This window comes from Tauraco erythrolophus, chromosome 3 (genome assembly GCF_009769465.1).
Source record: "Tauraco erythrolophus isolate bTauEry1 chromosome 3, bTauEry1.pri, whole genome shotgun sequence".
Lineage (NCBI taxonomy): Eukaryota > Metazoa > Chordata > Aves > Musophagiformes > Musophagidae > Tauraco > Tauraco erythrolophus.
The window spans coordinates 53,951,793-53,977,692 of NC_141467.1; the positions used below are offsets into that span (position 1 = coordinate 53,951,793).

At 43.0% G+C, this 25,900-nt stretch overlaps 1 protein-coding gene across 1 annotated transcript in view; it reads right to left on the reverse strand.

Moving 5' to 3' along the window:
* Nucleotides 1–3,928: 3,928 nt before the first annotated feature.
* Nucleotides 3,929–25,900, reverse strand: part of KCTD1 (potassium channel tetramerization domain containing 1) — a 71,019-nt gene continuing 49,047 nt past the window's right edge. The window contains exons 3-5 of the mRNA XM_086609240.1: nucleotides 10,919–11,063; nucleotides 8,158–8,463; nucleotides 3,929–4,087 (exon numbers count right to left, since the gene is read on the reverse strand). Coding sequence (XP_086465366.1) covers nucleotides 3,929–4,087; nucleotides 8,158–8,463; nucleotides 10,919–11,063 — 610 coding nt within the window. The remainder of the gene's footprint in view (nucleotides 4,088–8,157; nucleotides 8,464–10,918; nucleotides 11,064–25,900) is intronic.

The following is a 25,900-nucleotide window of genomic DNA, read 5'->3' on the forward strand; positions in this document are numbered from 1 at the left end:
ATTTCTCTGAAAAACTGGCCATTGGTCAATAAAAATTCTTCTCTCACTCCCTAAAATCAAACCCTTACCTCCCTCAAGTCCCCAAAAATTTGAACATTAAAGAAAAATGCACTTGACAATTTGGATGACAGTAAAACCCTGTAATTAGTATAGCAATCAATTTTTAAAGGTTGCTGCAAAAAATTACGCTCATGAACAAGACGTTTCTCTTCAAATTGAAATCAGTGCCTGTTTAGTGTAAAGAAAAATAATTGAGTGGTTCAGCTTTCATGTTTTCAGAGAGTAGTAGGTTTTCCCCATTGGATTTCATTATACATTCTATTGGGCATCAAAAAACAATGCCTCAACTATACCTGCTTGTGCCAGCCAAGCACTGAAATGATCAGCTTTCTTCTAGACACATAGCAATGGAAACACGTTTGCCTGGCCAGACTACCTGGCCAATAAGTACCAGAAGATAGAACAAATTAGCAGCATCTATTTACAAGTAGGGCTCCTGGAGAGAGAGATAAACCTAGTGACTAAACGGGACTTCACTTTCTCTGGTGCAGGGTAAATTAACTCAGTCTTCAACGGGACACTCACAGCTTAATGGTTCATCCAAGCGTGCCAGGAACCTTAATTACATTATATAGCTGTCTGGTACATTAAGGAAGCAATAGGGGAAGAACTAAACCCTGGATCGATGGTTACTGCAGAAATCCAGCATTCATGTTACCAAAAGAAAAGATGAAGACTCAGTTCCTCTGCCTGTGTCTCATCGTGGGAACGGGTGTTAGGTGGCATCTGCAATCTCTGCATGTCCACAGCAGCTCTTCCTCTTGTTATTAAATACAAGCACCACTGATAGCATAAAATGGAATCACACTTTTTAATAAAAAATTAGATCAATTTAAACTATTGTACATGTCAACAAAATGACTAACCTCCAGAAATGAGCTGACTGTAATCTGGTCCTTCTTGGTTCCCCCCACTCCCGCCTTCCTGGATATATTGCTCATTTGTCTGTTGATCAGCTTTTCTAAAGAACATTTTAAAAACACATGGTTACAAGCCTCAATTGCAAACAGGACTAATCTCATTTGCTCTCTAAAAATCTACATCTAGCTTATTCCTGCATACATTTTTCATCAGCCATCACTTTGTTTATTCACGACCTCTTACTCCACAACCACATCGTAACTGCAGAAGACATTTACATTCAGGGTCTCAGAGTGATTTTTGACTCCGTCAACAACGAAAGCAGGCTCACTAGGAAGGTGACTGGCCAGTTGGGGATTTGATAGGAGCACAAAGGCATCCTCGCTGTTGTCAAGTTAGACAGTACACACTGAGCAAGCAAAACAACTGGCTGAACACATCCTGCTGGCTTTGGGAGCAACACAATGAAAAGCATCCCTGGCAAAACTCCTCGCCCTCCACACCCAGCCTGTGCAAAGGCTGTGGGCAGCGTGGGCACTGCTAGAGCTGGCGCAGGTGCTACAGGGCCAATTTTGGGGCTGCTGATGCTCCTGGCCAGGGAGGCTCAGGGTACCTGCTTGCCAGGGAGCAGGGAAACGGGCTGGAGCTGGGGGGGGGGCTGCAGCTTGCACTGGAGCATGTGCCTGTATGTAAACAGAGCAGCTAGTAGGGCAGGTCTGGATGTGAGAGTACCTTTGGGTTTAACAGACAGGGTAAACATATCCCTGGGTACACTGTGAAGGGCCCAGAAAGTGAGGCTCCACTTGGAAGCACAAGGAGGGTTTCTGCAGCAAACAGTCTCTGAAACATCACGTCGCCTTGCACAGGTACCCAGGTACTCCCCACCCATGTGGGCTGGCATCTTTTTCAACATCGCCAATTTCATACCACTGCCAACGGTTTGAAAAATCTGTTAAAAATATTTATTTCCCAGGGTTTTAGCTTTCTGACTTCTATGCAAACAACCAAATTGTGGGCAGTCAGAGCAAGCAGTTGTTTATTTTGTAAGAGGACTACTTGCTGCTAATTGAAAACAAGCATTTTCAATGAGGCAGCTGTTTCAGTACTGTGAATAGACAAATCAGCATCACATTGAAGATCTAATAACCTGTTAATGAACCTTAATTTTTCAAGCCCCCCTGCCTCCCCCCTTTCCATATTTCAATAATTTCAAAACCATTGATATGTGCTGCCAGAGAGTTATTTAAGTGCACCTTCTGATATATTTTAATAAAAACCAGAAAAATGGTAGCTTATTTTTTGAGTTATCAGACTATATTAAAAACCTTGTTACATGTATTCAACAATTTCTTTTTTTCTTTTCTTTTCTTAAATAAATAGCAAAGTGTCTCTAAAATGAATGGAACGCCAGCATCATTGCGTCGATAGAAACTTCCATACTAGGATGAATATACAGTCATATTCTGGAATATTGCATAAAAAGATACTTCGGAGGAAAGGTGGTGGTTGCTGGTGCATCTTAGGTGGTGAAAGTGTCAACCCATGAACGGTCCTGTGCAGTGGTTATCGTGATGTGGTACCTTTGCAAAATCTTACTGGCCCGAACCAGGTGGCTGCAGAGGTGGCCGTGGTGAGACTCTGCAAGAGAACGACTCGCAGGACATCAACTTACCGCCTGCTATCAAGAGCAACGCAGCCAGTGGCGTAACACGAGGGGCTGACCATCTCACTCTCTAGGCTGAAGAACACTAGCTTTAAATAAGTGAAATGAACAACATTAAAAACAAACAGGCTGACTAACACTCAGCAGGGCAAGGGCTTGGAGAGCCGCAGCTGCCAGCTCCGTAGTCAAGAGGGAAGGATGAAGGATGCAACTATTCACTGTTACATGGAAGGTTACAGAACCAGGTGTCATTTTTCAACAGGTTTCCCTGGGCTGAGCTGGTGCTATTTTTAAGCCTGACCAACAGCCACTCTTCAAACCAGGACAAAGCTCAAAAAGACAGCGCTGAAGGAAGACCAGCAACGTGCGGCGCACCAGACAGATCCCGCAACGACATCTGCTGCCTTTAACTCACTCCCGCCCGCTGTCTGCTGGAGTGGCCTCCGCTCCATGCGCTGGAGTGCAATGAGCTAAATCCCACCTCTCTGCTTCTGTCGGCTTAAACCAGACTCTCGGTATTTTAAACAGAGTTTATTGTATTTAATACATTATAAAATTTGAAAAAATTGTAGGAAAGCAGCAGATTCAAACCAGAGCATCTCTACCAAATATTAGTTATTCTGGCCCCCCTTGAAAACAAAACAAAACCAAACCAACAAAAAAAAACCTCATTCAAAAGAAAAGTTAACCTTTCACATCTGTGAGGCAGACAACAAGTGTGTGACTTCTGTACAAACTACATTTAAAATTTCAGTTGACTAGCTTTCCGATGCAATGGATGGTCATCTCCTGAGCACCTGCCCATCCACCTCTGAAAGAGACAGACACAAACCTCCATACGCAAATCAAGTTGAGCCAAGGTGTGCACACGATAAAAAGTGAATGGCTGTTTGGCGATGGAAAATGGGTGAAGAGTAGTCTACGCATCCCCCAATGGTAATGGCTTGTACACCATTAAGTGGGCCCCAGCAAGGCCTAGGACACTTAACGGCCGTCACAGCACCAACCTCATCTACCACTTTTTTGTTGTTGCATTTCCTACCCTTTGACGTATACATACATATATATATGTACAAACATACATATACATACATATTTTTTATATATGTGTGTGTGTGTGTTTTCTTTTACACCTTGAGGTTATTATTCTTACTACTATTCCAAATGTTCCCATACGAATTCAGGTGTGGTCTCTATATTTGATATAAATGTGTCTTTTATTCAATTTTAGTTCCAGGACTTGTTTGAAGTCCAAACTGCACAAGAAATGTCTCCCCCTTTTTTTTGTTCTCCCTCTCTCTTTGCCTTTTTTTTTTTTTTTTTGCATAAAGAAACATGTCCATTTTAGTCCAGAGGTTCTTGCTTTATTCGAATGACGGAGGGTGCACGAGATGTCCTTCTGAGTTCTCGTCTCAGTACATATTCACTGAATTGGGAAGAGTCCACCCCACCTCCGCATGAGCCAACAATCTCAAAACCTCTTTGCTGTAACCTCTCAAGTACCTGCAAAAAAGAGGAAACAAACACCAATGTATAAGTAAATAAATAGATTATTTGCTGTCCGAGGACAATAACCACTGTTTTTAAATGGATCTAGCTAGGAAACAAAAGTGGTTACACAGACCCACTAACCGGCTCCCCCAGCTTCACTATGTTGGACTGATTTCTACTGACTTTGGCCACTGAGCAGTAGGAAGAAAAATGAAGAAAAAGATATTTTGGTTTTCTAATACTGCCAACAAATCTGGTATACTTCTAGCCACAGAAACATGCCTGTAAAAATGCATTCTCTGCTTCACAAAATTTACACTACAAAAGGGCAGATTCTAAAGCAGACACCGGAGGATGCTGAGCAAACACTTCAACTAAATGGTGACCACACAGATATTGTGGTCATAATTTCAGAAAAGTTACCATCATATTTTCTAGACACTTAAAAACCAACCGTGATTGCAAAGATCTGTGGTTACAGTTACCTGTGGTAAAACCACAGGTTTACCTTTTAACTTTAATTATGGGACTAATGAGTTCTGCCTATTCACCTTCTTTCCTCCCTTTTCACAACGCGAGTCTTGCTTCCAGTGGGAAATGCAATGACAAAAAGAAAAAAATAAAAGGAAAATAAAAAGGTCAGGCAGGATTTCTGTAGTGGCAAGGGGATGCACCCACGCAGCTCACCCAACAAGCGATGCTGCAAAGACCTCAGCACTGGCTTCAGGCTGCTACAAGCATGGCCTCCTTCCACACCACTGTTTCACCTTTTTTTTTTTAAATACCCATGTTCATGCTGTTTTTCTGTAACTGCTGGGCTGAGGTGTTCTTTCTTGTGCTTATACTTTTCACTGCTTTTATCTTCTTTATCTGTTCTGCTGCCTGGCCTTCGCCTCACCTGTGAAGGAGAGCCTTCCAGGGCTTCACCAGGGTTGGCAGTGATGGCCACCAGCCCCAAGGAGGGGTGGATGCTCCCGCACGCCACAGGATGTGGGACCCTCTGTCCAGCATGACCAGGCCTCCCTGGAGTTGTGCTGGGAGCAGATGCCTACCAAGTCTTTCCCAGCTATTTCACCAATTAGCAAATTGGGTTGCACATGTGCTGGGACAGCAAGGGCAAGCAGCGCGGCAGAAGGCTGCAGAGGACTGAGGTGAGGGGAGAAGCGAGCTGTGTTTTAAAAACGCTTAAAACAAGACATGCCATGTCTTTACATGTATTGCTTCAGGTCAGCAAATGTCTTTCCAAAATACCTGAGCATGGCTAATTACACAGCAGACAAACTCAAAAAGGAGAAGGTGGGATAAGAGGCTCGGAAGCAACCATCAAAACGTCTGTGCAATTTTTGTTTATCCTGACCTTTAGCTTTTGACAACATAAACCAAAATATCCCACTATGTCTCAGTGCAAGCCACTGAAAAATAGAGCTGGAGAAAAAATGCAATGGTTGCAATTGGTCAGGAAACCAACCTAGCCCTGGGCAAATCACTTAGTCTGCACTTCACTCTCCAGGTCTACTCGTAGAATGTAGGGTTAGAAGGGACCTTAAAGATCATCTAGTTCCAACCCCCCTGCCATGGGCAGGGAAACCCTCCACTACACCAGGTTGCTCAAAGCTTCATCCAACCTGGCTTTGAACACTTTCAGGGATGGGACATCCACAACTTCTCTGGGTAACCTGTTCCAGCGCCTCACCACCCTCAGAATGAAGAATTTCTTCCTTAGATCTCATTGAAATCTCCCCTCTTTCAGTTTAAAGCCATTACCCTTGTCCTATCACGCCATGTCCTTGTAGAAAGTCCCTCTCCAGCTTTTTTGTAGGCCCCTTTTAGGTACTGGAAGGCTGCTATAAGATCACCCTGGAGCCTTCTCTTCTCCAGGCTGAACAGCCCCAACTCTCTCAAGCCTTGCTTCACAGGAGAGGTGCTCCAGCCCTTGCATCACCTTTGTGGCCCTCCTCTGGACCTGCTCCAACAGCTCCATGTCCTTCTTATGTTGGGGGGTCCAGACTATTGGTAGTCCCTGTCCCACCCTATGTTGTTATTAGGACTGGGAGATGCTTATGTCTCTCGAAAACGGAAGATGCATCATTATCAATGTGGGATCATTGTTTCTCTTGAAGCCTGTGCATATTTTGCCACTCTGACTCAGGTTTTTCACATCAATTCTTATTTGTGTGACAAAAACGTAAACATCAGGATAAGAGATAAACTACTGAAGGATATAATTGCTTTGACAACTATCATATGACATGTGGCTAAATAACCCTCCTTGAAGGTCCTGTCCCTTTTCAGTTGTAATCTTACATGCAGGGCTGTTCTAAATTTGCATTAGCCACTACTACAAAACAACTTTGATGTTTCAGCATGACAGTAAAAGCCAATAAGAGACACAACTGTCTAAGCATAACATGGGCTAACCACATCTTGACAGGTCTAGATAGGCCTATCTAGACTCCTGTGTTAAGTGCTGCCACATCTGCAACGCCTGGTGAGTCCTCTGTGCATACAACAGCACTCGGCTCGCCTCCTCAGGGAGGGAGTGGAGCAGAGCAGATCTTCTCTACCTGGAAAGCAGGACCTGGCAGATGAAAAGATGCCAAGCTCAGCTTTCAAGCCTCTTCAGTGTAAGAACTTCCTCATAAGCCTGCAGAGTTTAGGCGGTGTATCTAAACTGAACAGCACCAATAGCGCTAGTGACAATTCCAGATGTGAAGAAGTGCTCTCACTCCAAAGTGCTGGCTGTGCAGGATGTGCTAACTAGGTGGGAGACAGGTGTGTGAGGCTGTTTGTTTTTAACCAACAAAGGATAAAAGCAGATGACACTAACTTATAAGTTCATTATAATTCTTCCAGAAATCACCTGCATTTGACTCCCAGATTTTTTTCTTATCCATTTCATAACAGCTACTGATTTTAGATATCGCTACGTCCTCTACTATGCCATAATAAATTAGGAAAAACTGCTGAAAGAGGAGGGTCTTCCCTGAGACCACAGAAACAGATGGGTCCCTATTTGCAATAAGTAGACGTGCCTTTTTCTTTCGCTATCTCAGCAGGGAGGAAGACTGAACATGTTGTCTTCACCCGAAGTAAAATGTATATGGTGATTTATTCAAGAAGGGATCTCTTTATCAAATGCAAGACCACCTGGGTAACACTGGAAAAATGGCACACTAGTTTTTAACCACATCTGTGATAACTTCCCCCTACTGTACTCTCCACATTACAAGCCTTGCCTGATAGTCTTGTTGAAGGGTCAAGGCCTTCCTATGATGCCCCAGTTCAAGGGACAGCAGAAAGGGCTGAGGCAAAGTACCCTCTACGAGGGTAAGACTCAACAGATGCCTTCTCCTGTGGCTGCAGGCTGCTCTCGTTCTCCAAAAATACCAGGTCCTGTTTCAGCAGGAAGGAGGAAGAGGCTGGCTGTGTTCTCCCCCTGTGGAAGAGTGGCCTTCCTTTCAGCAGCTGGCCAATGTTACTGTCCAGTCATCTCTTTCTCACATTAATTCCCTTTTCCCATCACTTCCCCAGGATAAGAGACCAGGGCTTCACAGTTTTGCTCCTCTATCATTCCTATTTAGTTTCAGAGCTCCTGGGGACTCTGGTAAATCAGAGCATCTCCACTGCCTTTCTCAGGTGAAGGGACAGAGCCCAGTGCCCTCACAGCAGCTCTGTGGGGATGTGGCATGTTCCCTCTCTGGCTTGAGATGTCCCTGTGCCCTCTCATCAATCCAGAAAACAATTTATAACAAGCAGGGCAAGGGACTGGAGGAAGGCTTGAATGGTTGCCTCAAGTGTCAAAAAAATGTTTCTCCAAATATACAATGTCTTTATATTGAGGCAAACATGTACCTCCTAAAGCAGGTTTTTAACACTACTAGAGTTTGTTTTGCAAAGAGATTTGGTGATGGTATGTGTGAAATAAGTTGAAAAAGCAGCCCTGTCTCATAGAAGTAAATAACTAGCCCAAAGCCTCCAGCTGATTTTCTTCCTTGAAATTCTCCAGTGACAGGAAGGAGGGTCAACCCACTGATACCTGGCCAGCAGGCCCCCTTGCAAAAAATGCATATGTGACCTCCTACCTGAACTGAGTTGAGGTGACAGTATCCGTTCAGTGGAAATCGGATGACGTGCGTTGAGTCATGATTCCAGCCGGCATTGACAGAATTACACATCACGTCACCGATTTCTGGAAACACTTCTTCTATCAATGACTTATCGCCGCTCAGCGTAATCCTCTCTCCAAGATCTGGGGCAACTCGCACCACCAGGCACTCACAAGACTTTGAGAAGCGGCCACTCTCCCGGTCCTGTTTCCACCTCTCCATCTCTCCTAGCATGGGCTGAAGCTGGAAATACTTTGCTTCTTCATATAACAAACTGTAGTCCTGAAAGACACATGTATTACTGTGCACAATTAAGAAAGGGGCATTGCTAAGGTACCACTTAATATATATGGTTATTCGGGCTAACGCTGCTCTAGATCTGGAACCCTTCAGACATAGTTTGCAATTACTGTGCAGGAAAGTGCAATAAAATAACGGCGCAAGCAAAAAATAACCATCGGCCACTTGAAACAGACCGAGTAGAGCAGCGTTCGGGAGTTGGGGGGAGGCTGTGCTTGCTCAGCTCCCTCCTGCTGCGGAACAATCCAGGCAAAAATCCTATTTTTTTCCTGTATTTTATCCCCATAGTGATGTCATAGAATAATGACCTCATTGAACAGATGGAACAAAATTCAATCAGGATTCAGAAAATTCATCACTAGGATCCATCGCGTCTTACAGCAACACTAGCAGGCATTGTAACAGGTATAAGAATGTAAATGAGGGAGCCTGCGATGGTTCTAAGTGTAAAATGATTCAGATATTTGCATAATGAATTGCACATATTACTACATTTTAAAAATTAAGTATTTTTTAATACCTCCCCATTTTGCCAACAGTATTGTTTCCTACATCGTCTCAAACGCCAGAGCGGAGAGAACGCATTTCTAAGCGCAGCCAGTACAGAAATAATTTAGAACTGATGATCTGGAGTCTGTCTGCTGCCATTTTTTAAATTAAAAAAAATAATCTTGTTTTTCTAGGTTTAAGAGTGTAAGACCATTTGGAAAATATTTATACAGAGAAGAGCATTACATGAAAATTAGGGAACAGAATGACAACAAAGGAAGACTGCTAACAGTCAATATGGCCCTGAATTTGAGCTACGGACAGAATGCTTTATGAGAATAGGACGCCTAAATCATGCTCAAAATACTGCTTACCTTTACTGTATATCAAAAAAGTCATCTAATCTATATATTTTTAAGAAACAAGGACCATTGTTCATTTTAAGCACTAATCTTTTGGACAACTTAAAGCCTTAACTGGGGACAGTCCTTTGATCATCATGTTAGTTGGGCACAGCTACAGTATATTGATGTGTTTAAAATGCTCTGCATATATAATTTCTTAATATTGCATAGAAGGCAGCTTTTCCTTTTTTCTGTATTTCTGATTAACTTCAGGACAAACGCTGAGAGCTGCACAAAACCACACTAAGGCTTCAAAAGAGAGATATGATGCTTGTCGGCTAGTTCCAAACTCCCACGTTATTCAGGTAAGTTTACCCTTGTGACACATGGAAGAAGTAAGTATTTGTCTACAGCAGATAATTCAAAGGTTGCTGCAATACTCAACCTCATACCTATTATGCCCCAAACACCTGAAAATCTGCCTCAGATATGAGGGATAAAAGACTGCATGCCAGTATAAACTGCTCTAACCCTTCCCTATCACCTCTCCTGTCCCATCTGAATCGCTGTATTTCCTATGGTGAACTAATGGCACAGTCAGCTACGTTGATAGGCATTCATTAAGTAATGATAAAAATCTGTTCTGATTGCAACTGCAGTCTCCAGCGCTCACTTCGCTGACACTACATATACACCCACACACCTACAAGCGGATAAACACAGAACAGCACACGGAGCCTGAAGCTCTGCCTCTGCAAGCTAACATCTAGTATGGTGAACTACCACAAATTTAGTTTGTTATTAAAAAGAAAAAAAAAAACACAAGCTCTTTAAGAAAGTATATATAACACATATGGAACTATTCAGCCCTGACATCTCTAGCACTCCCAAATTAAACTTGCAGTATGCATTCAAGAGTCTGGGGGAGAAAATATTCTATGACTTAATGCTCAAATATTACCATGTGTGCAGTTTATTTTGTCAATACTGTGATTCCCACACCATTCTCTGAATTTCAGCGTGGGAGTGGAAGCTGGAGCTGCTGCAATCAGAGGGAAAGCATAAAAGCAGTTGAGAGGACAAGTAATCAGCAAAGCTCATGAGCAGTCGGTTCCAGATTGTAACATCCCTTCTGTCTCCATCAGCATCCTACGATATTTAATTTCCCTAGGTCAAACGTGGCAAGGTTGCTCCATTACGCTATAGCCAGGAGGGGAAAATTCAATACTGATGCCACTCTAGGAAAGGCTGACAGATGCCACTTTAGCAACCCCACGCTTCCCTTTGCCACATACCTGAAATGAAGCACAGAATGACTCTGCAAGCCCCCCCCCGTCTAGGGCTCTGTTTTGACTACACAGATAATTGCTTTACCAAGGTACAGAATCCTAGAATGGTTTGGGTTGGAAGGGACCTTAACGATCATCTAGTTCCAACCCTCCTGCCACAGGCAGAGACACCTTCCACTACATCACGTTGCTCAAAGCCTCATCCGACCTGGCCTTGAACCCCTCCAGGGATGGAGCATCCACAACTCCTCTGGGCAACCTGTTCCAATGTTTCACCACCCTCATGCAAAACACCCAAGTCCCTGGAAATCTCACCTTGAAATCATCAGGAATGAGGAGTTTCGATGTCCTTAAAAAATTCAAGATATATCTGAACATCTGCCCATCTCTGTCGATGAAATAATGCTGCTTGAGACTGTCGAGGACAATGGGCTCCGTGCCATCAAAAAGCCGTCCGATTCTGGAGAGGAAACAAGAAACGAACAATAGGGTCAGACCAAGCTTGGCTCAGCAACCACTCCAGCCACCCAACGCCGCAAAACCCCCTCATGCCAACTTTGTCAAAGCAGCTCTTTGTAAGAAAGGGGGTGGTTTCAAACCACAATTTCAGCTAGGTGTTTTCCAGCGTGGCCTCAGAAACTGTTAAGTAGCACAGCATCGCTGGGAAGGCGGAGGGGGAAGCAGCCAGGGCAGGAGCCTCTCGCACCAGCCTCCCTGCCCAAATCCATGTCTCCTGATATGATGCCCCTTAGATGATTTTGGACATCTCAAAAGCCCCCATCAGCCGATCCCATCCCTCCAGGTGCACCAACCCCCCTGATTGACTTCATTCTGCTTTCCAGGGGACTGCATGGTGAACCTGACTTAGTTTGGAAATTGCGCTTGGGAAAATTTTTTTTTTTTTGGTTGTTTGCTTGGGTTTTGTTTGGTTTAAAACCCATTCATTTTTTGGATGCCATTTACTGAAACCAGCACTTGGACAGGCACAGCTGAGGGGGCAGCACATGGTGGGAATAAGAAGCTGGGGATACAAAGTTTTATAACGTTTCAAACAGAAAAAATTCAGTTTGCAGCAGGTATCAATTAGCACACTCTAAAATAATCAGGAAAAAATTTCTGGTTTTAGACTCCACCCAGCAGAACCACGCAGCCACCTAGAGAGGCTCCGCTTGCCAGCAGCTCTTGCAACATCAACCGCTGGACGTGCACAGGTTTTCTGGATGCGTGCCCCACAAACCTGCTTTCATTAGAGCAGCAGGAAGGGTTGAAAACTCCGAACAAAACCCCCGCCGGAGTAACACGAAACACACGGCGTGTTTCTGCACCAGGGTGTTTGCAAAACGCTCCTGAGTCACCGGCGGTTTCCCAAAGAAATCACCAGGAGCGACCAGGGCAGGTTTGATTTTGTGAGCCTGTTTATACATCCGCATGTGCGACATGGAAGTGCTTTTTGATTCTTTCCAACACCAGAACTGTAAACAAAACAGACTCGAAATAGTTCGCTTGCGATACATCACTCGGATACTCCATGTGAAATACTACTGATGGCTTGGGACAAGATTTCAGAGCCTCGTCATGACTGGAAATATTCTGCAGATACTGCATTTTCATTATTTTAATGAAACTTTAATGAAAAGGCTCATTCCTATGCAGTTTTTGTCCCAATATAACCAATCTGTTTTGGGAACCAGCACAGTAAAACCTCTGCAGGTTACTAAAGAGCATACATATCACTGTATGTCAGCATGGAGCTAGGGGACTGACAGGCACTTTTGTTCCCTGATCACGCTCAGATTGTGGCATAGATAAGGTACAAGTCTGTGCCCACTCTATCCTTTTCGTAAGAAGACAATGAACAGTCACGGCATACTATTTTTTGTTATAAATGTGGGGAAGAAACAACCATTCCCTACCACCAGCAGGAAAAAAAGCCACTGAAAACTCAGAGATGAACAACCTTCCTGGCTGCATGAAGCGTCCCAGGCTGAGACGTCCCATCCATCAGCCAGCAGAAAGGCATCTCCAGGAAAGGTTCAAGAGGTAAAACATAGAAGTGGTTCCTGAAGAGGGGGAGACAGCAGGGCTTGCAGTGGAGTCTCAGGGAATTGCAAAGGGATGGGGCTCTGGGTGACTACACACCACTTTGCACCCACAGCCATACACCTTCTCTTTCGAAACGACACAGCCAACTCAAATAGAGATAGAAGTGATATCTGTGTCCGCAGCAGGGAGCTCGGTAGTACACCCAGTAGTAAGCTGTGAACAGAGTACAAGTCTCATCTGTTCTTTCTCACCAGCTGGGACAGATGAAGCCCAGGAAAGAAATAAAACCACATTAACCTCAACTGGCTGTTCACAATTCATAGATTCATAGATTTCTAGGTTGGAAAAGACCTTAGAGATCATCGAGTCCAACCATCCCTAATCCCCATTAAACCATATCCTCAAGTAGCTCATCCACCCTATTCTTAAACACATCCAGGGATGGGGACTCAACCACCTCCCTGGGCAGCTTATTCCAGTGGCTGACAACCCTTTCAGAGAAGAAATACTTCCTAACATCCAACCTGAATCTCCCCTGACTAAGCTTATGCCCATTTCCTCTTGTTCTATCACCCATCACTAATGTAAAGAGCCCTTCCCCCTTCCCCCACCTCCCCACCATCTTTTCTCAAGTATTTATAGGCCGTAATCAGGTCTCCCCTCAGCCTCCTCTTCTCCAGGCTAAACAGCCCCAACTCCCTCAGCCGCTCCTCATAAGTTTTATTTTCCAGCCCCTTGACCAGTTTGGTCGCCCTTCTTTGGACTCGCTCCAGGAGCTCAATATCTCTCTTAAAGCGAGGGGCCCAAAACTGGACACAATATTCCAGGTGCGGCCTCACCAGTGCCGAGTACAGGGGCAGGATCACTTCCCTGCTCCTGCTGGTCACACTATTCTTGATACATGCCAGTATCCCATTGGCCTTTTTGGCCACCTGGGCACACTGCTGGCTCATATCAAGCCGGTAGTCAACCAACACCCCCAGGTCCTTCTCCGCCAGGCAGCTCTCCAGCCACTCCTCCCCGAGCCTATAGCGATGCTTGGGGTTTTTATACCCCAAGTGAAGGACCCTGCACTTGGCCTTATTAAAGCTCATGCCATTGGCCTCAGCCCAACGATCCAGTCTGTTCAAATCCCTCTCAAGGGCCTCCCTTCATGAAGGGCCTCCCTTCATCCCTCCCTACATTTTCTGTAGGAAATGCCTGAATCAATTCAAGTCACATGACATCTGTAACATATAAGGAACTAAATATATTTTGCAGAATGATCAGGTACAAAATATTTTTTTCTCAAAGACATCCATTACAGCAATTCAAGCTTTCTTCCTTGGATGCTTATTTCTGCCTGCCCTGCTGCTCAAAATTTTAGCTGTGAGAGGCCATATAATATGGGTTCTTGTTCACTAGGTGGATGAGTAACATTTATGTCTAATATGGATGCACTTAGCATTTACAATTAATTCCCTTATACTCAAGCATGTCGTCTTGGAATCTATCATGGAATTCACACACAAAACAGATATTTGGCCAAGTCAGTCATTACCGAAACGTATAATCGTAATTGGTTTCTGCAGCATTTTTCCTAGTTATAAATTACTACTATAATTACATATTTTAAACCTCTAGGCTTTTTGTCTTCATTTTATTAATTGTTTAGGAGAAGAACAAGACAGTATCAGAGGATGGAGCCTTCTGACAAAACCATAACGCTGACAAGAGCACACAGCTATCAGGAGTGCTACCTGGGACCTGAAAGGCTTTGGGTCTGGGCTGGAAGAGGCAACAGAAAGCACTGCTTTAGTGCACTGCTGCTGTGCAGCAGCAGAAAAAAACCAAGGAATTGCAAAATCCCAATTCCCTTCACTTTGCAATACACAACTGCACTTTCACATGTTAAAACAGCTTTGGAAGGGTAGACCCTCAGCAGAGAGACTTCTGTAAACAAAATTAAAGCTTTTTTCCTCTTCAGATGGAAAAACCTAGATTCCAGCTTCCTTCACATGGCCTCCAGGGAAAGATTTGAGATAATATGGGACGTAAATCTAGTGGCACGGTCCTTCTCCTAAGCTGCATTTGCTACACCCATCTGGAGAGGGGACTGGGCTCTGCCAGGATCTGGGGAATGACCAACACCTTCACCCTCCAGCCTCCCCCTGTACTCTTGGGTTCCTGGAAGCACAGCAGCAAGCTCTCTGCCGTGCCTCGCTTGGCAACTTTTCTATACAATATGATTTGAGTAACCGTCCTCCTTGCTCCCTGCCACCCACAGCTCTGCTGTTATTCCTGCTCGGTCTCACACTTATAAATGCTTAAGAGACATCAATTCCCTGGCATGAGAAGGGACTGTTAAGTCGTGTTTATTATAATTTCACTTCCCAAGAAAACCTGAAACATGTTTTTCCCCATCTCCTTCTTGATGGTGCTGGCCAATGATTGGTAAAGATAACTTTTTTTTTTTTAAATGACAAATAAGTAACAACTGAATGGATTTCCAAACAGGAAAGTACTTTGAAGGAGGCTTGCAAAATAAGCTGATAATTATATGCAGAATTAGCCAAATATCAAGGGTAAAGGATAAGAAACTAGTCCATTTATAAGATGATGTATTTCTGAAATATTTAATTAAAACTAACAGGCTGGAATTTTCTGTATATCAGGAAAATGAATGTCCCATGGGTGGAAAGTGTGACCTCCAATGGGTAATAATTAATGTCTATGGCTTTAAGTATCATATTCCACTGTCAGAAATTGAATGCTTCAAGGGTTGAAAATATAACGAGTGGAAAACTCAGCTTCCATCAGAGTGCTTGACTTTACTTTAAGGATGCAAAACAGGTACAGCCGCAAGCTTGGTTTTAGCGGGGAGAAAACAACTGGATATGGAAGAGATCAGTATTTTACTTCCATAAAATACTGTGGGATCCTTCTCCCCACAGACCAGCACTCCCACAGCAGCATTTCTAGACCAAAAAGCTAGCATGGGAAGATGACATTGCTTACAGGATTTTTCAAATTCTTCAGAAACAAGTCCTGTTCGTCAAGTATAAAAATATACTCAGTCTGCAGCAAAAGTGTATACATACTGTAAATGTTTATAACCTTATTCTCTCAGTGTATAAATATTTACATATATTATTATACACATAAAGAGAAAGACTTCCCTTTAGTATATTCTGCCTCAGTTGAGAATGTGGTAAAGCAGCAAAAATTAGGAACAAGAGGGTCAATATCAATTAAGTCAATTATTGCGCAACTTAACACTAAGAAAAATGACACAGCTCTGTAGATTGGCTTAGTGGGCAGCGCTAAAATTCTTCCCTTTTGTAATCAAAGGGATGCAAGGAACATGAAAAAGCAGCAAGTCTTGATGTCCGCAAGCATGCATAAACATAGAATCATAGAATGGTTTGGGTTGGAAGGAACTTTAAAGATCATCTAGTTTCAATCCCCTGACACGGGGCAGTAATTGCATTACTTTCAACCTAAGGTAGAAACAAACTTTTTTTTTCTCTGAGAAAACACAGATTTCTTATTATTGAATACATTCCGTATATTATTACTCATATTATTATAGTTATCAGAGGATAAAAACTCAAAACAGGAATTTTTTTTTTAGTAAACTGTTTTCAAGAGTTTAAGCTGTCAGCTTTCCCTGCTGTCTGTGTCTTTTGCAGAACAACAAAAAGGGAGAAAAACTCCTTTTAATAAGGATTAAACTCCGGGTTTAATAACCCGGCAGAGGGAACTGTGCATCAGGAGGAACATCGGTGACACTGTGGTACCCACGATCCCACACTAATGGGAGGGCAAGTGAAGGCCCATGACTCCACCGAGGTCAGTGGCTAGCAAGGGGTGAAGCACTCACGAAAACACATCTCTCTCTCTCCAATAATGAATTACATGGCAAAGAAAAAGTGTATTAGTTGAAATCTTACTCACCTCATTGGAGCCACTGTGGCAAAATGAGTAGGGGTTTGGCCTTTAAAAGGACAAATGAATGCAAGTTTTACTATCACACCATTATATTTATGTGGCTAATGGGAATGCTTATTTAACACTCTGAGGTGTGCGGAGAGCGAGCTGGAATAGGCTTTTACTTTTTTTTTTTCCCTGTGACTTTTTAGTCCACGTTGTCCTTATTAATTTCTTTTCATTTTCTTTTACTAAGTGCTCAAAGGCAATTTGCATAAGAGCCCATTATAAATTAGATCTGCTTAATGGTATGCTCATCTCATGGCTATTTAATTTTACTTCCTCGTACGTCTAAATTATATAATTTTGCACTGTCCCCTAGAAGCTAGTAGATTTGAAGAGATATCCACGCCAGGGAGAAATGCTATCCTACCCAAGTGGAGAACGACAAGGTTTCTATTCTTTTTTTCAGAGGAACATTTTAACAGTAAGAACCTGCTCTTCTTTTTTGAATACCTCACATCATTTGGATCCACAGCAACTGAATACCTAGCAATCTTTATAACTCTGCATAACAAAAGTTGGCTCATAAACATGATATAACAGAATACATTTGCAATTTCAGGAACGTATATTATGAAAACCACATTTTAAACAAATACCCTGTTGTAATCTCTTGCTCTCAGTGCTATTATAATTTGTTCTTATCTCTTCCTCCTTACATTTAATTTAAGGTTTCATGTCCATGAGTCTCAGGAATTCCTTGGCACAGACAGTTCCTACATTATCAGAAGAGGCATGAATACAATGATTATAAAGCAAAGGTAACAAGGGAAAAACATATTAAAACCTAAAATCTCATTAAACCTTCTACAGAAAAGATATTCATATAGGAGCTAAAACGACAGAGCAAAAGGATGTACGAGGGCAGGTATTAAAACATCAGTTCTTATGAGATTTAAAAGAAAATGTTACATAGCATTGTAAAGAACAGATAAATCCCAGATACTGAGTAGAATGATGTCAAACCTTTGTGGAAATATTTGCTAAAGATTAAAGAACTGAATCATTTACATGGAGATCATTTCAAAAATCTTAAGATTGTTATTCGAGCATGGAAGCGAAAGAAAAGGTAAGGGCAAGCTCAGAGGGCTAATAAAACATTTAGAAGAAATTGAGATAGACAAGAAGCAGTGAATAGTCTTAAATGCAGAGTAAAGCATGCGAGGAACAGATGGGAAGGATCTGAAATGAGTGAGGTGGTATCATCAGGGAATGCATCAGAGAAAAGAATAAAAAAAGCGCATGGGATTTGCTATAACCTGCCTGATCAGAGGCAGCACCAGGGGCAGAGATGAAAGCAAATCAGACGTATTACAAAATGAACAAATAGTCATTGGATCTAACCCACATGGACAAACTGACACATTAACTGGAAAAGAATAAATTGCACAACACCGTAAAGTCATGTTGCAGGAATGCTACTTACACGAGAGCGAACTACGGCTTTCTACGCCGTGAATGAGCGTGGAGATGATGAGACGTGTAACTAAATAACACCTGAACAAAAGAGGACATGTGGGTCTCGAGACATTGAGGTGAACTAAAAACTCAATGGCTAAAGCTCTAGAAGTCAATCGCAACACCCTAATCTTTGTTTGCCTGAAAAAGAAGTTTTTCCAAGAAAAGTTAAAACCTGTATTTACCTGCCAAACAGGTTATCTAACAACCCAGGAGATTCACACCAAAAGTAATAATTGCACTATGAAACACAGCTAATACAGGAACTCCTGCGATGTACACAACATACTGGTTGACAGCCTTACAGTGGGTGCTGGGTGCCCGAATGCCCAACAGAAGCAGGCCAAAAAACACAGGCTCTGTCACAGCCTTCTCCTGGGATGTTGCAACGCTCGTTCCCAAATTCAGGACCATCATTCACCCAGACCCAAACGGCACTTGTAGAAATGCTGATGTTTTAGAAAAGAAAGGAATAAATAGTTGAGATGGGATGTCAAGAGCTGGTGACTCATGGTTAGAAAACTATATTTGTGGGCAGATGGAAACCATCTCTCACATTGCACGTTGGCAGCAAGGGTGAGGCCAGGAGAGCACTATCCTCAGACTGCAGACGGTCAGGGAGTTTCTGTTTACCATATACCTTCTCTCTTTGCTCTGGTATACCAGAGAGATACAGACAGATAAGAGAAACAGGCTGCAACCCAAATCTGCATCTTTTTACATGAGGCTGGGCAGGTAAGCATTTTAAAAGCAATTTCAATTTCATGGCAGCCAAACCTCCTGAACCTCTAGGTTGCATTACAGGCTTCAGACGTGGCGGAGAGGGGTCTGTCCTCTGCTCTCCAGCTGTTCATCCACCCAAACCAGGATCCTCACCTCCACAATCCCCGTCATTTCTGGCAAAGTGAGGTTCCTCTATCTGACAGACACTGAAGTTGCTGACACTCCCCAAGACATCCCGTCTATCCCTGAGCCTCACAGCTTTGCTTGTCTCCAGATACCAATCACTCCCTTAAGCCCTTTTGCTACCATATAGACCCATCTCCAGAAAACTTAAGTCTTATAATCCCAAAACAGGCCGTCCCTTCAGTCAAACCACTATTTACAGAGTGGTATCACAGCCCCTCTCTTCCTCCAGGACCCCAAGGCACCTCTCCGACCGGCCAGCGCTCTGATCGACCCACCCCACATGTCGAGTCAAGTGGACCTGAAGCCAGGGCAGAGGCTGCAGACACCTGTCGCCATCCCCCTCTCATCAGAAGAGGTGTTTTGCTTCAGCTGTTTGTCAGGACATGAGGCAAAGAGCAGTGACATCCACCAGCTCACCGGCTCGGCCACTGCGCCATAGCCACAGCTTGAGCACCAGTATTTTATGCTTTACCACACCATCTCTCCTTGCTCTTTTTTCCAGCCTTGCTCACGCGCTGGATCTACTGAAGAGCTGACTGCAAGCCTTAAAGCCTCACACCTCCTACAGTGTTTGATATCTTGCAAGTAAGTCCTTAAAAACTTTTTAGTTTTCCAGTGCATATCAAAACCACTTTTCCTAAAATCATTTAAACCAATGAAATGTTAAATCAATTATTCATGCAAATACTTTTTCCATCTCTGTTTTTTGTAACCAAGTTTTCTTGGCAATGATAACATTTCACAGGAAAATTAACAAATATTCTCTTTGCTTGCCAAGATAATTTTACTAAGCTTGAATCCGATTTCATTGAGGTACGTTATTTATGTTTTATCTTGAGGGAAGCTGCCTATTAAGTTAGTAGCAACCGTGTCCTTTTGCTTATGATACGGTTATTACCAAGTTATCAGGAGTACCTTTAAGTTATTAGGGTGCAATGGCAAATTAAGTACTTTGCGTCATAATTAGCTAATAACTTGAATTATATTTTAATCATGTTTAAGATGGTCAGGTTTGCTGTGAGTACCGATAATGGAGGATAGGAGCAGAACCAGAGTGTTTACTGTTCAATATCAAAAGCCAGAAAGTAGCTAAACCAGTGAATGCACAACATCCTACAGGCAACGATAATCTATATATTCAGAACACTGAACCCTTTCGCAGGCAGCAACGTAATAAAGTAGAAAATGTGTCTTGGGATCATGTTTAAGTAAAAAGCAAAAACATATTAGCTCCAACCCACTCTCCTTTAAACCTGCCAATTTTTCTTAAAAAGACATGTTAACAACCCATCTTCAAAGTCCTATTGATTAATCTGTAAATGCAGATTCACAGAGAGAGAATACTGTTAAAAAGCAACTTCAAAAAGCCACCAGAGCCATCTCCCTTTCAAAATATCTGGATATCGGGGAAAAAAAAAATCAAAACACGCCACCAAAAACCCCCCAGAACACCCAACAACAAAACCTTCTCAGAATGGCAGAAATTCTGTGATGTATTCCTTCGTACATCAAGTTTGCCCCTCATTCAAACAAACCACTGTGAGCTCTCAGAATCTCCTCTGTATCCTTAAGAAAGCTCAGCATCAAAATTCCATGTACATATCACTGGAAATTAGGAAACACTTTGAGATTCTCCATCAAATCCCTTAGAAAACTATCAGCAAAATGAGGTCTGGATCCAAACCCAATCGACTGATATACCAGTTACGCACGTATACGCTATGTAAGAAGGGCTACGATATCGCTAACTCTGCCCCTTTCCAGAAGGTTACTTTGGGAACCAGGCATCGCACTTCATATGCCTCGAGCCTGTGTCCCTGTAAACAACAATTATTGCAATGCAATCATAATGAATTAAGCTTTCCAAGATCTTCACAACTTTGGCTACTTAGCCAGAAATCCTGCCTCTGTTGTTTTGTTACCTGCTGCCTCCTCAAAGAGAAAGGACAACATGTTTCCATGGACAGGACAAGACCGCACTTGCCCTTCCCTTTACAAGTGTTGCACAAACTCCTGCATTGCAGCCCATAAAGGTAAGAGTCTGTACAACTAACCTCTGCATGCTGTACGGGGGATCCCACCGGGACTGCTTCTCAAGAGGGAAAAAGGTCACTTATACACTGGAGCCTAAATAAAAGCCTCTCCCTTAATGAATAAAACTCAGAGAGAGAAAATGCTTCTGAAACATTTAGCTGTTAACTATGGTGAGCCTGCATCTCCAGAAAACACCATCCTCCACAGCCCAGAAAAGAATAAGGTATTCCCAAACATCCTCACTCCTTTGCTCTCAATAAACACCCGTGAAAGTCACTTGCAAAGTTCGTAACGTCCTCCTCAAGCGCAGTTCACCCAGAGGACAGCGATTTGCTCGCGCTAGCTTGTGCCGCAGAAGCCCATAAAACAGATTAACAGGTTTCAGCCCTGCTGCTGAACTTGGGCTCAGACCGTCACAAGATAAATTTGCCAGGGCAGGTGGAAAGGAAGTTCAGTCAGCTTTTTTAAAGCCCTACAAGAACAGACAAAGGAAAAAAAATACACATATAAAGAACGTTATTAACGTAATCAAAATGAGGTTCATAAGTTATGTCAAAAATTAGAGATGCTCTTGCAACACCCACTTGCAAACTTCCCTCTACACTTCAGACTTGGTCTTTAATGACCTACTGTTTTCCCACAGCACCCTCAATCCAGGCAGCATGACATCTGGGGAGAAGCCAGGGCTGTACAGTGTAGCAGACTGTTGCCCATGAGGCCCCTGCTTCATCTGTTGGAGGAGTAGAAGGTCTAATGGATGAGGAAGGGGTTGCAGGAAAGGAACATAGGTAAAGGCAGAAGGGGGCTGCCCTGGAGAAACAAACTTTGTCCACACACGTGTCAGATTTCCTGCGTGATGCCACCACTAAGCACGCCTGCCTTATTTTTTTTGAGCTCCTTTGAGTGAAGCAAGAAGGTACTAGACTGAAGAATCATAGAATCGTTAGGGCTGGAAGGGACCTTCAAAGGTCATCTAGTCCAACCCCCCTGCAAGGAACAGGGATATCTCCAACTAAATCAGGTTGCTCAGGGCCTCATCCAACCTGGCCTTGAACGTCTCCAGGGATGGAGCATCCACCACCTCTCTGGGCAACCTGTTCCAGTGTTCTACAACTCTCATGGTGAAAAATTTTTTCCTAATATCCAACCTGAATCTACCTCCCTCTATTTTAAAACCATTACCCCTTGTCCTATCACAACTGGCCCTCCTGAACAGCCTCTCCCCATCTTTCTTGTAGGCCCCCTTGAGGTACTGGAAGACCGCTATAAGGTCACCCCGGAGCCTCCTCTTCTCCAGGCTGAACAGCCCCAATGCTGCAAAGAAAGAATGCTGCAAAGAAAGCATGCAAGAACAACACCTTCAGAACAGGACTCAAATAATACGCAGAAAATACAGCCCAAGGACACATACTAAACTGAGGAGGAACAGGAGATGCTGATGACCTGTTTATTAATTAAGCACCACATTTCTCTGTGCACAGCAGCAGGCAATCACATACTGGAGATGGTATTACTACACATACACCATGAAGACAACAAATTAAGGTCACCCTGGCTGCCCTAATAATGTTCTTTTCCTATAAAGCTGACTTTAATCGCAATGAGAGAAGCTGCAAGGCCAGCTACCCAATAACACGTTTATTATACTTCTCTCAAACATTTGTGTTTTGCTTTACTGCTTAGTTCACCTGATCACAGATTCCTCCACCTAGACCAAAAATAGTACTTCCAGGCTAACAACCCAGATTATAAATTCTTTGAGAAAGAGAATCCAGATAGCATGAGAGCATACACAACAGAGGCAATGAAGATGTGGGTGTTACGAGCACAGAATTCAGTATGAGAAACACAGGGCCGTACACTGCTCTTGTTTTGATTAACTCTAATTTATATACGTTACAATTACATTGCTGTGATTCCTAGTGTGGACACACACATGTGCCTACATAGAGAGACGTGTTCATACCCGCATAACTCATTCCTACACATTTGCATGTTTAACTGCTTGCAAGAGAGGCTGAAATGATTCAAGCATTTCAGTAACTAGGAAAATCACACCATTAACCAAATCAGTTAATACAAAACCTGTGCACTGATCAGTTAAGAGGACAGGAAAGTCCACCTAAAACAGCTTAGACAGTGTCTCTGAGCCATAAATAATGCTTAATGTATAGGTTAGAAATGCCAGAGCCACGCCTGCACATTCTGCTGGTGGTGGGGGTGATAAAAAGCACACAGATAACATTATTTCCATTGACAAACTTTACATATACAAATGAGTGGCTTTATTGTTTATTAAATTAGATGCTGTCATGGTGTAATCATCCCTGCAGCCATACCAAACCCAACAGTGTGTCAGATGTATTTCTGTGGAGGAGGTAAAGAGAAAAGAAAGGAAGAGAACTGAGATACAGTACAGCAGCAATATAGCCCCATGAATAGTGGCATAAAGAATAATTACTCCACATATGTGAAAACAGACACTGTAATTGCAGCCAGTGAAATCCTCAAAAATACCACATGACAAAACTAAATGTTACATCATGATGCCTTTAATACAGGACAGCCAGGATGTGATTCAGCTGCCTAAACACAGGTGTCTGGTGCCACTCGAGATGCTCTGGGGCATCTCTGGGACTCCCAAAGGGCTGGGGGATGGCACAGGGGCACTACTGCAGACTCATACCCTCCTGGAGCAGCTACAGGAGGCCAGGCAGGGACCATGCACAGGCACTAGCTGCCCATGTTAAGGCAAGCATATCCCACTCACAAAATGACCAGAACCTAACTGCACTGAAATCTATACATTAAACACAGTCTAACACTATTCTTCCTAGATACTCATTTCAACAGAAAACCAGGTGTTATTAAACAAAAAATTACAAATCTATACGATAGGAAGTTGTGAGCAACAGTTTGCAGTGCTCCTAAAACGCGTAGGAATTTCTAATGTTTCTAATCTAAGTGCTGTTTTCCCCTGCAATTCAGGTTACCCTCACACAGAGGAGCCCACTGTTCTTAGCTTCTTCCTGAGACGCAGCTTTACCAAAGGAAACACAGAAGAGTGCCATCCAAAGTTGTGTTTAGGATCCCTGTTTCCTAAATGCAGGCAGTCAGCCTCGAGTATTTTAGCAGGGTGTTGATGTGAGCTGACTCTAGAATGGAGCTACAGGCAACGGACAGGACACAGCCCAGCCCACCGACGTGGGACTGGATCTCGTTCCACATACGCCTCGTGTACTGCTGCACTGGTGATCATACGGTTGAAAAAAAAAAAATCACATCAACTCTAATGTAGCAACTAATGAGTTCTGAATACAGACAACACGGGAAATGATCTGTGGAGAAACAGACAAATTTAAGCATAACTCCACCAGTCTGAAGGATTTACAATCACGAGGATATATATGTTACATCTGTTGAGAACTTCCTGGTAGAAACCAGCACAACCCAAAATTTCCCTGTGGCAATTCCAGGTGGCTAATAAACACCAAGTTGCCTACCAAGCTGAGCACTGCTTTTAAACTAGCAAAAAGATGTTGATTGTGGAGCAGCCCACTGCTTGAATCTGTACATTTTCATTATTGCATTCGCTTAACTCTGAAGCTTTTCTTTAAAAAGACAGAACCAAGTTTAACTACACTTGCATTAAAAAATTTTGCAAGGGGGAGGAAAGCCATTGCCTAAGGGTCTTTCTATACTGCACCTGCCCTTGTCCCCTGGCATTGGTACCACTGCACGACTCTCATATCAATCAATTAAGTTGCAGCTTGCACTAACTAATGACTGGTACTGCAAACGAACTGATCGACAACCGAGACAGGTACATATGACTCCCTTAGCAACAAGAAAAAAGCTAATAATTCAGGGAGAAAAATCCTGAATTCCAAAACTACAGTTTTTTAGAATAATGCAAGTTCCCATACAGGCGTTTTCAAGGACAGAAAACTGTTTCAAAAAGTTCTGTTCCTCTCTGTGCTTGCTGAAAATAAAACATGTTACAACAACCTTGCATTACTCCCTTCGCTTGTGTAGCTACTTAATATCAATACTTTTTGCTCTACATCTGAATGTAATAAAATTTTAATTTAGCAGAAATTCAGGTGTTTTGGTAGATTTCTGATTTTTTTCTCTTGCATCACCACAAGGCACAGATGTAATTGTTTTCTACTATCTTTACAGGAGATCTACAGAACCACATTATCAAAAGGTGCAGAAGCCTGAAAATAGTTTGAGGTAATCAGGAGCTGCACTGTTTCAAAGCTCTCCCCCCCCATTTCCCCAGAAGCCACCTGTGATACAATAAACAGTTTGGGGCTATGGGATGAATCTGACTACTTTCCATTACCTTCCTAAAAACCTGCTTTTTTAACATTTAGAAGCAGGCAGAAGCTAATTAGCACAATGAAAAGGAAGGAGTCTGGGGAAAGATAATGCCTTAGAACAACCAACTCTGACTATGAGCCAGACCAACAAACTATATTCTCTTGCTAACCATTGCATGTCCAAAAGCCTGTATTTATTTGCATTACCCAAGCAGTCCCCTGTGAGGAAAACCTATGGTGCAGTCCTCAGCCATTCATTTTTGCACAGCTTTTCTTCCCTCAGAAGGAAAGATTGCAAGATGCCTACCAAAAAAAAAAAAAAAAAAAAAAAAAAAAAAAAATCACAGGAGGCAAAACGGACCCAGGTGCCCAGTGGTGAAGCAGAAGGCAGAACCTGCTGCTGAGCACCAGCTTCGTGATAGGTTTTAACAGGAGGCACAAGGCACCTGAGGTCAGACTGGGGTCTGTGACATTACCTCTGACATTGCAGCGATACAGTCAATAGAACAGCAGCAATAGGACCGAGATCTGCTTGCAGCTTCCCCTGTCAGATCCT